This window comes from Sphaeramia orbicularis, chromosome 5 (genome assembly GCF_902148855.1).
Source record: "Sphaeramia orbicularis chromosome 5, fSphaOr1.1, whole genome shotgun sequence".
Classification (NCBI taxonomy): Eukaryota; Metazoa; Chordata; class Actinopteri; order Kurtiformes; family Apogonidae; genus Sphaeramia; species Sphaeramia orbicularis.
The window spans coordinates 9,509,278-9,520,421 of NC_043961.1; the positions used below are offsets into that span (position 1 = coordinate 9,509,278).

Here is an 11,144-nt window from a genome sequence, read left to right on the forward strand (position 1 = left end):
CAGCAGAAATGTGTAACACTAGTCCCTTTTCCATTGACCCTCAGACTGCGTGAATATAAACGATGCATAAAAATTTGCCTAATGGAAAAACAACAATTTCACCAAAACTCTTGTTTTTCAGTGAAAATTTTTTGCAAGAGGTGTTTTTTTGTAGTTAAATTGGTATATCGTCCAAAATTACAATGGAAAGACCTTTTTGCGCAACTAGAGTCACATGAACAAAATAGTTCATGATAGATGTTGATGGATGTTACAACAAGAGAAGAGTTTAAACCAAACATGTCGTATGTGTGGACACTAGGGATGTTCTAATCCAATGTACAGATCGGTATCAGCTGCTGATCTGATATTTTTTAGAAGATCGGATCAGATTTAGTCACAAGATCAGGCTGATCTGGGCCTGGTTCTGGGGGATGGGGCGGGGAGGTTAAAACACATGTCAAGGTAGGGAAAAGGAAAATCAGCTGCACAACAGCAGGAGGCTTAGAGGAATTAGTAAAACATCTAGAAGGTTCACTTTATGGTCTGGTAGTGATGCACCAGTCGGGGTTTTTTCAACCCGCGGGGTTTTGTGGAATTATTTGACCCAACCCACCCTGCAAATAAACTGAAATTCTTTTGACCCGCCCCATGAGTGTAACCTGCTGATGTACGCATCACTAACGTACGGAACAGAACGCACCCCCTTATAATACCTGGACGGACTTGTCCATAGACACACTACAGCAGTGGTAAACATACGACCCATGGTCCAAAACCAGCCCACCACAGGCTCTAATTTGTCCCACAGTATGAATTTGGAAAGTGCAAAAATGATAAAGTTATTAAGAGTCAAAGGTGTCATAGTCGTTTTAGTTCAGGTTCCACATTCAGACTAACTGTGATCTACAATAAAATAATAGAAAAATAACCTATAAATAATGACTCCAAATTTAAATCAAAATTTCACTGTAAAAAGTCGGCATCGGATCGGTATCAGATTAGTATCAGCAAAACTAATCCTAAAAAAAAAAAATCGAATAGGAAGTAAAAAAATCCAGATCAGGATATCACTAGTGGACACACGAGGAAACCCAATCATTTTAGAATTTAGTAGGAGATAGAGGGGTAACGAGCATTCTAGATTCAAAACAACACAGACATGGGAGCATTTTCCAGAACCTAGAGGGCGCTATGACAGAAATATGAATATATCTGTAAATCAACCTGATATTTACGTTCATAGACATGTTTATGGAATGACTTCTCATGATAATAAAAAACCAAATCATGTCATTTGTAATTTAATGGAAAAAACTAAATTATGCACCTCTTGTTTTTTTGATGTTTAGTAAATATCGTTAAAGTTTTGCACGTTGGTCCAATGGAAAAGCAACTCGTGCCCCCCCCACCACCACCCACCCCCTTCCCTGCAGCTCCAGACCAACTAGTGGACACATCTGGCTCTTGGCCACGTGCCCAGACCTGCACCTTCAACCACCAGTCTGGGGTTGGGTCCGGCCCCCCACTCCTCAGAGCCCCGCTGCATGCTGGGAGGGGCCGCCCCCCCATTCATGTTGGTGATGTCCACCAGCTCTCTCCGCTTGGACAGGGTGGTGACCATGCGCTCCAGTTTGGTGCGGATGGCGGAGTAGTGCTGCTGGCGCTCTATGGTCAGTTTGGAGAAGCAGGTCTTCAGGTCTGGAGGGTCCTGGCTGGGGAGGATCTGTCTGGGGAGGGCTTGGTTTGGGCCCACAGATGCGCTGAGGTCCTGGTGCTGCTCGGTGGTCTGGGTGTCGGTCTGGGTGTCCCGGTCTGCCAGGGACCGGCTGGTTTGGGTGGACACGTGGCAGGACGTGATGCTGTGGGGGTCAGGTGGGTTGGTGTTACCAGCCAGGACCTCCTCCTGCAGGTCCTCCTGCCCTGCCCACTCCTCACCAATGGTGGACGGGTCAGACTCTGGGCCACATTTACGCCTCCCCTCAGCCGACGGGTGGCTCTCAGGTCCAACCACTGAGGTGTGAGGTTTGAGGTTGGGGGTGCTGGTCACACACACATGATCCACGGGTCGTTCTCTGACAGTGTAAGGGGAGGAGCTAAGTGGATGTTTGGGGAGCGTGTGTTCAAAGACGGCGCTGGTGCGAACACTTGGGGGTCCACGAGTGTTTATAGGCAGGGACTGAGCGTAGAGGATGCGGAACTCTTCATCAAATTTCTCTGTTATCTGACCGGAGAGTTCGATGAGGTTACTGCTGTTGAGTTTCCCATCAGTCCAGTTAAACCTGCAGGCAGGAAGAAAGGGGGATGAAACCCACGGAGGCAGGCGGGGGGGGGGGGGGGGGGGTGTAAACACTGTACAGGAGAGTCCACCGACAGAGAGTTTACAGACCACTGGAACAGATCAACCACGGGACGAAGGAAAGACCGGTTTCATGTCACAATACTGTATGGATATTAAAAAGTACTGTATGGATATTAAAAAGGACTATATCAATATTAAAAAGTACTGTATCGATATTAACAAAGTACTGTATCAATACCAAAAAGTACTGACTGTTTATAATAACATTGTATATAATATGACTGTATATAATCTGATTGTCCATCCATCCATTATCTTCCGCTTATCTGGGGCCGGGTCGCGGGGGTAACAGTCTAAGCAGGGATGCCCAGACTTCCCTCTCCCCAGACACCTCCTCCTCCAGCTCTTCCAGGGGGACCCCGAGGCGTTCCCAGGCCAGCCGAGAGACATAGTCTCTCCAGCGTGTCCTGGGTCTTCCCCGAGGTCTCCTCCCAGTGGGACATGCCCGGAACACCTCCCCAGGGAGGCGTCCAGGAGGCATCCGAAACAGATGCCTGAGCCAGCTCAGCTGGCCCCTCTCGACGTGGAGGAGCAGCGGCTCTACTCCAAGCTCCTCCCTGGTGACTGAGCTCCTCACCCTATCCCTAAGGGTGCACCCAGCCACCCTGCGGAGGAAGCTCATTTCAACCGCTTGTATCCGGGATCTTGTCCTTTCGGTCATGACCCAAAGCTCATGACCATAGGTGAGGGTAGGAACGTAGATTGACCGGTAAATCGAGAGCTTCGCCTCTCGGCTCAGCTCCTTCTTTACCACAACCGACCGGTACAACGACTGCATCACTGCAGACGCTGCACCGATCCGTCTGTCAATCTCACGCTCCATCCTTCCCTCACTCGTGAACAAGACCCCGAGATACTTAAACTCCTCCACTTGGGGCAAAGACTCCCCACCGACCCGGAGAGGGACCATCTTTTTCCGGTCGAGAACCATGGCCTCGGATTTGGAGGTGCTGATCCTCATCCCGCTCGCTTCACACTCGGCTGCAAACCGCCCCAGTGCACGCTGAAGGTCCAGGTTCGATGAGGCCAACAGGAGAACGTCATCTGCAAAAAGCAGAGATGAAATCCTGTGGTCCCCAAACCGGACCCCCTCCGGCCCCTGGCTGCGCCTAGAAATTCTGTCCATAAAAATTATGAACAGAACCGGTGACAAAGGGCAGCCCTGCCGGAGTCCAACATGCACCTGGAACAGGTCTGACTTACTGCCGGCAATGCGAACCAGGCTCCTGCTTCGGTCATACAAGGACCGGACTGCCCTTAGCAAAGGGCCTCGGACCCCATACTCCCGAAGCACCCCCCACAGGATACCACGAGGGACACGGTCAAACGCCTTCTCCAGATCCACAAAACACATGTGGACTGGTTGGGCGAACTCCCATGAACCCTCGAGCACCCGATGGAGAGTATAGAGCTGGTCCAGCATTCCACGACCGGGACGAAAACCGCATTGTATTTAATAATATTGTATATAATCAGATTGCATATAATTTGACTATATAATCAGATTGTATATAATATGACTGTATATAATCTGACTGTATACAATAATATTGTATACAATCCAATTGTATATAATATGACTGTATATAATCTGATTGTATATAATAATATTGTATATAATCTGATTGTATATAATAGGACTGTATATAATCTGACTGTATTAATATGTATATAATCTGTATATAATCTGACTGTATATATTAATATTATATATAATGATTGTATATGATATGTTTGTATATATTAAATTTGTATATACAGTGTGTTTCTAGCTGCAGGTAAATCTAGTGTGATTTCACCGTCTTCAGACTAAGTGGATTTGAGCTGCAGATTTGCTCTGAAGATTCAAACCAGTGAAATGTGAAAACACTGTCCTCATTTCTATTCTAGCCCCAGTTTCATGGTTACCACACATCTGCACATTGGATTTTATTATGACATTATTATTGTTCTCATTTGGAACCAGAAAACTGATGGTTTGACTGGTTTGTCTTTTGTTTAGAGCTCCAGTTTGTTTCTGTGTCAGACGGTTGTTTTCATTCCATACAAATAAAAGAAGAAAATCATTAAATGTAATGAAATACGGTGTTGATTTTACACTATTTCATTTTAACTTTATTACTATGTATGGTGTTATATATCTGTGCAGTGATATAAAAACACATTTAAAGCCAAAAATAATCAACTGTCAGGAAATATTTAGAAATTATTCAGTGAAAGGGAAAAGCTGTAAACTAAGGGGTAGGTTTAATTTATGAACTCTGAGCGTGTGCATGACAAGAAGTCTGAGTCTATGTGTGTGTGTATGTGTGTGTGTGTGTGTGTGTGTGTGTGTTTGTGTGTGTGGGTGGGGGGGGGGTAAATTATGGGATGGATGGAGGGAGGAGCACAAGGGATGTTCAAACATAAACCAGTTCAAAAACATCATAAGAAAATGTTTTCCACAGATAAAGGGATGAGGGTTATTAACTGTCACCACATGTTCACTGCTGTTTATGTATACATTTATTTCTTTTACTTATTTATTATTTATTTATATTGTGCAGCACAATTAAGAAATGCAAAGGTCAAAGATTATATGTGTGTATATGTATAAATGTATGTGTATACAGGTGTATGAGTGTGTGTGTGTGTATATATATATATATATATATAAATATAAAAGAGTAATGTAAAAGGAAGAGGGAGATGAATATAAATTATTAATATTTTATGGAGAAGGGGCGGGATTAAATAAGTAGCACTTCTCCCCGCCCCTTTTTGATCATGTAAATGGAACTATTGAGCTCTTTTTCTGTCTAAGATTGCTGTGATTTTTGTTTTATTATTCCTTTATTATTCCTGTTTTACTTTTTCACATATTTGTTAAATTTTTGTGCATTTAAAAGAATGTATACATCAGTTTAATAACAAAATATAGAACATTATCTGAATAAGTGAAAATCTAATTATAGAAGAATGCATAAAATAAGATAGTACTCTGTATTTCCAATTTGTAATTAATTAATTAAACAGACTATCATGATTAGAAGATATTATCACATTTATTAATGATTGTGTTTGTAGGAAATACTCAAAGTGCATATAAATATTATAGTTTATATTAAAAAAGGTTGATTATGCAAATCTGATACAAATGTATGTGAATGGTTTGAATGGATGTTTTGTGTTACTGTAAACATACATAGAAAAGAAAGTGTGTTAAAGCAAAGGAAGTGGAATTCATTTATCAGTTTGTAAAAAGGGGGTGGAGTCTATAAGTCTTTAAGTTATACTTCCTCCCACTCCTTTTCCGAAAACATTTTGTCTGACCACGTTGTATGGTTCTGTGTTATCTGATTCTGTGCTCCAAATAAAAACAACACTTCAACTTATTTCATTGCATGTTGCAATAAATCACTGAATCTGATCATTTTCTCCACATCATCATCCCTTCGTTGAAATGTTCCAGGGTGTAAACTTTCTGCAGACTGGACTCTGATCATAAATCTGATGTGTTTTTATGATGATCCAGTTGAAGGTCCTAACGCTGTACCTGTAGGAACCTGTCGCCACTCGGTTTCCATCAATCAGCATAAACCTTTCATGAACTTGCCCAGTAATCCGTGCTCCTGATCTCATGTAAAAAGTCGGACCGGTAATGGTTCGCACTCTCATTTGCTTGAGGGAATGAAAGAAAAAAAAAACAGAGAGAAAAAGCATGAGTGAAGGTAAGCAGAGCTCCACCCGTTCAGACCAACTCCTGAAGGACATATTTGAATTGAACCGTTTCATGTTGTGCACACGGCGCCACACCCTGCGTTACCGAACCAACCACATACCCGCAGGTCATCCAAGTCAACACCCACATTTCTGCACATCTTGAGGAAAGCAGGGGCGCACGATTGATCCAGCAGGACGTAGACGGGGACTTTACGAACGCAGCACGCCTCCTTCAGATCCTTAAAGATATCCAGGTCTGTCAGGGAGTCTGTAACTATAGCAATCACCTGCAGTGGAAAATTACAGAGATAATAGGACAGAATTCCTTTCAGAGCTGCTGCAGCACTCGCCCAGATGTAGCACATGATTGTGTTTTCATTATTATCAAATGCGAGACCTTATTCAAACAGAGCTGCGAATCTCTGTCAGACACAGTCCCTGTAATGTGTGTGCTGATGAGCTTTCTATTGACTGTGGTCTGTTACCATGGCAATCGGCAGTAACGCTTGGTCAGCAAACAAATGACTTTTATACAGGAGACAAGTAGGTGCACTGGAAGGCTTGACTCCTTTTTCCTCAGCTTTGTTTTGTACCAAGAAAACGGTTTTTCGCAAGAAGGAATGGAACTTCACATGTAGCTGTAAAGCACTGAGGGTTAGACGGGTGAATATATACGTACAGAGGTCCTACAGGTGTATATATATGTACAGGGGTCCTACAGGTGTGAATATATACGTACATGGGTCCTACAGGTGTGTATATATACGTACATGGGTCCTACAGGTGTGTATATATACGTACATGGGTCCTACAGGTGTGAATATATACGTACAGGGGTCCTATAGGTGTGAATATACGTACAGGGGTCCTACAGGTGTGAATATATACGTACATGGGTCCTACAGGTTTGAAAATGCACGCACAGGGGTCCTACAGGTGTGAATATATACGTACAGGGGTCCTACAGGTGTGAATATACGTACAGGGGTCCTACAGGTGTGAATATACGTACAAGGGTTCTACAGGTGTGAATATATACGTACATGGGTCCCACAGGTTTGAATATGCACGTACAAGGGTCCGACAGGTGTGAATATATATGTACAGGGGTCCTACAGGTGTGAATATATACGTACAGGGGTCCTACAGGTGTGAATATGCATGTACAGGGGTCCTACAGGTGTGAATATACGTACAGGGGTCCTACAGGTGTGAATATACACGTACAGGGGTCCTACAGGTGTGAATATACATGTACAGGGGTCCTACAGGTGTGAATATACATGTACAGGGGTCCTACAGGTGTGAATATAGATGTACAGGGGTCCTACAGGTGTGAATATATACGCACAGGGGTCCTACAGGTGTGAATATACATGTACAGGGGTCCTACAGGTGTGAATATATACGTACATGGGTCCTACAGGTGTGAATATACACGTACAGGGGTCCTACAGGTGTGAATATACACGTACAGGGGTCCTACAGGTGTGAATATACACGTACAGGGGTCCTACAGGTGTGAATATACATGTACAGGGGTCCTACAGATGTGAATATACACGTACATGGGTCCTACAGGTGTGAATATACATGTACAGGGGTCCTACAGGTGTGAATATATACGTACATGGGTCCTACAGGTGTGAATATACACGTACAGGGGTCCTACAAGCGTGAATATATATGTACAGGGGTCCTACAGGTGTGAATATATGCAGACGGGTCCTACAGGTGTGAAAATATACATACAGGGGTGAATATATACATACAGGTGGGAATATATATGTACAGGGGTCCTACAGGTTTGTACAAGTTCAATTCCAGACTTTTTTAAACCCTGCAGGAACCCTGTACATGTCTCAGATTTATTGCTTGGAACTGGTTTTATCCACCTGCAGCGTCGTTGGGATTTTCCCGCCTTATTTGGTTGAATGTGTAGATCAGGTTCCATATCCTCCACATGATCTGAAGTGGACCGGACCAGTTTTATGCATAGATATGTAAGGATTTTTGAGTTACCTATGGAGTCTGATAGAGGAATTTAGGGTAGGTGAAGGATGAGGAAAAGGGGGGAGGTGTTTAATAAGTTAAACTTCATCCCACTCCTTTTTGAATGGTTTACTTTCTTTTTTATAAAATTCTTTTGTTGCTGACTTTATTGCAAATATTTGAAAAAAAAAAACAATAATCACAGAATCACATAAGTTATGTGAATTTCGAATAATTATCTTGGTTTTAGTGTTAAAAAAAAAAGTTAAATTACATAATGAAAACGTTTACATCTATGAACAATCCTTAAAAAATTTGGAATAACATGAACCATAAAAAACTGAAATTTTCTAAGAAAAATTAGTCCAATTTTACCAATATTCTGCCTCAGATTATTATTTACACATGTTCATTATAACGTACAGATCACAATGGATCTACAAATACCGATTCAGATTAAATTTCTGTCACAAATTTCATAAATTTGTGTCGACCCCAGACATTCAAAACACAGCCTTTTTTTTTTGCTCAAATTAATTTGTTTTTGATCCTATGTGTCAAATACAGGTTAATTTTAGAGGACATTTAGTCTATATAATGTATATTATTATGCAGGGGTGTAAAAAAATATCAGTTCCGCAACATATCGCGATATTTGACTTCAAGATACTGTATCGATATTAAAAAGTGCTGTATCGATATTTTAAGTATTTATTCAAATGCAGACATGGTGGAGATTCATTTTTGTGCGTCTTTTTTGTCTATCACGCTCTTTTATTTATACAGTCACATGGGTATTTTGCTCTGTTGTTGGTATACTACAAAAGTAGTATTGTGATATTGCAGGTCATACATCTAGTTTGTTGAAATTGATAACGGTTATTTCAAGCATCCAAAAAGCACTTTTTACATCTGAAAGAGGCAAATGTTTTATTTTTGTTTTTTTTTATTGGGAATGCACAAAAATAATGTTCCGATGATTCAGGGACTGAACACTATGTATTCTTTTTTCAATAGAATACGAACATTTAAGCAAGATCTTATTACTTATACATTATTTATTTATTTATTTGTGTGATTTTTGTTCTGGTAAAGCCGCGTGTTAAAACGTTATTTATCCAAATGCTGAACTGTAAGTTTTTCCAGGAAACCATCTTTTAAAAAATAAACAAAACAAAAAATATCACCTTGTTAACAGTATCGTGGTATATTGCGATTTATCGTATCGTGATACTAGTACTGTGATTTATATTGTATCGCCAAATTCTTGCCAATACACATCCCTATTATTATGAACGGAGGCAGAAAAGCCAGATGTAGATTACCGCACAAAGGGGGAATTGGATTTTCCTTGGTCAGGATATGTACAGTCAGTCCAGCTTGGATTTACAAGGCTGACAATTAATGCTGAACAAACAAGAACTCAAACTATGAATTATGAAAGAGCTGCAGCATCTGAAACCGACCACAATGAACATTTGACAGATAAACAGAACCACAGTGCTTCAGTGTCAGACTCACATTTTGTCTGCTATGGATTGGGAATGGCTCTGTCAATTTACCACAGATTTATATAAGGAAGGTTTTGCTTTAATTTTTATCAAATACTAGAAATTTCAGGTGACCCCACGTGGGTTCCCGACCCCAAGGTTGAAAAACACTGGGTTCTCATGATGATATTGGACTGGTCCGATCCACTGAAGTTGGATTTGGACTGAATGTAGAATCTGAATTGAACTGATTCTTAATGTGTTCAGTGTCATTTTAAAATTTTAGAGATTAAACCCACGGACCGGGCTGGACCCTTTAGTGGGACAGTTTTGGTCCGTGAGCCGCATGTTTGACACCTGTGTGTATATTCTAGAGCTGAAGGAAATGTGTGAAAAGTGTTCGGTCTAATAGTGATAGTGTTGTTCCACCAGCTGTCCGGTTCAGTTCTGGTGCTGTTTGGTTCAACACAGTCATCAGATGGTTTTCATCTGGTACCAACATGTTTAACCACAGCTCTGATGAACCACCTTAAAGCTCCAACCTCAGCTCCTCCAGTGACAGAGGGAATGCAAACGTTCATGAGCGAAGAAAACACAAGCCCAGGCACATCTGGAGCACAGACCGTCCACAGGCCTGAGGTGGAGGCTCCGCTCACACTGGAACATGGTTCTGTTCAAAGCACCAGGCTGCACTGACAGAACCCATCACCAGAACCACCATGAATATTCATCCTCTCCACTCACTGTTTCCCTTCATCCTTTTGCCCATGGAGGTTTTTTTTTTTTTTTTAAATCAAGATTTTGGAAAAACATGAACATCTAAAAGTGATGATGATCAAACAGTATTCCTCAGGGACATTCTGCCATGTATTTTTGGAGGTAAATGGAAGAGTTTTTCCTTTTAGTGACCACACACACACACACACACACACACACACACAAACGGAGATATTTTACCAAACAGACAAAGGTATTTGAAGAAAATATCATTTGAATATGAGAAACTTTAAGAATAAACCTGCTGTTGAGTAGGATTTAGGTCCAAATTAGAATATGAGACAAACATTACACTGAAACACCTGAGTGTATATGAGGATGAAGATGAATTATTATTATTATTATTATTATTATTATTATTATTGTAGTTGTTGTCGTCTTTGTGCATATTAGGATTCAGATATATTATTATTATTATTGTTGTTGTTGTTGTTGTTGTTGTTGTTGTTGTTGTTGTTGTTGTTGGTGGTGGTGTTGTTTTTTGTGTGTGTGTACCTCTCTGGAGCTCTGGATCATCCGTCTCGCCGCCTCCTTGCAACTGTAGATCGTGTCTCCGTAACTGGGCTGGAAATGCGCCAGGGCCCGTGTGACCCCCCGGTAGGAGCCGGCGGTGAAGGCCGGCCAGCCCAGCTCCAGCAGCGGCGGCTCCACGTCCGACACCTCTGGGAAGTAGGTGACGGAGGAGCAGTCCACAGAGCCGCCGAGGGTCTGGTCCGGACCCGCGTCGTCCACAAGGACAGACGGGCACCGCGGGGTCACGGCGGAGCTCCGGATCCGCTGGACCTCATCGTCAGACAGAAAGTTAGGGATGTTTTCCTCCCGGAGGAATCGGAGGAAGTGCT

General features: G+C 42.1%; 1 protein-coding gene across 1 annotated transcript in view; it reads right to left on the minus strand.

The window, feature by feature from the left end:
* Positions 1-1,426: 1,426 nt before the first annotated feature.
* The window catches only part of fam83d (family with sequence similarity 83 member D), a 10,028-nt gene continuing 310 nt past the window's right edge, over positions 1,427-11,144 (minus strand). Inside the window, exons 1-4 of the mRNA XM_030133775.1 lie at positions 10,798-11,144; positions 6,163-6,330; positions 5,877-6,001; positions 1,427-2,261 (exon numbers count right to left, since the gene is read on the minus strand). The exon at positions 10,798-11,144 is cut by the window's right edge and continues 310 nt beyond it. Coding sequence (XP_029989635.1) covers positions 1,427-2,261; positions 5,877-6,001; positions 6,163-6,330; positions 10,798-11,144 — 1,475 coding nt within the window. The remainder of the gene's footprint in view (positions 2,262-5,876; positions 6,002-6,162; positions 6,331-10,797) is intronic.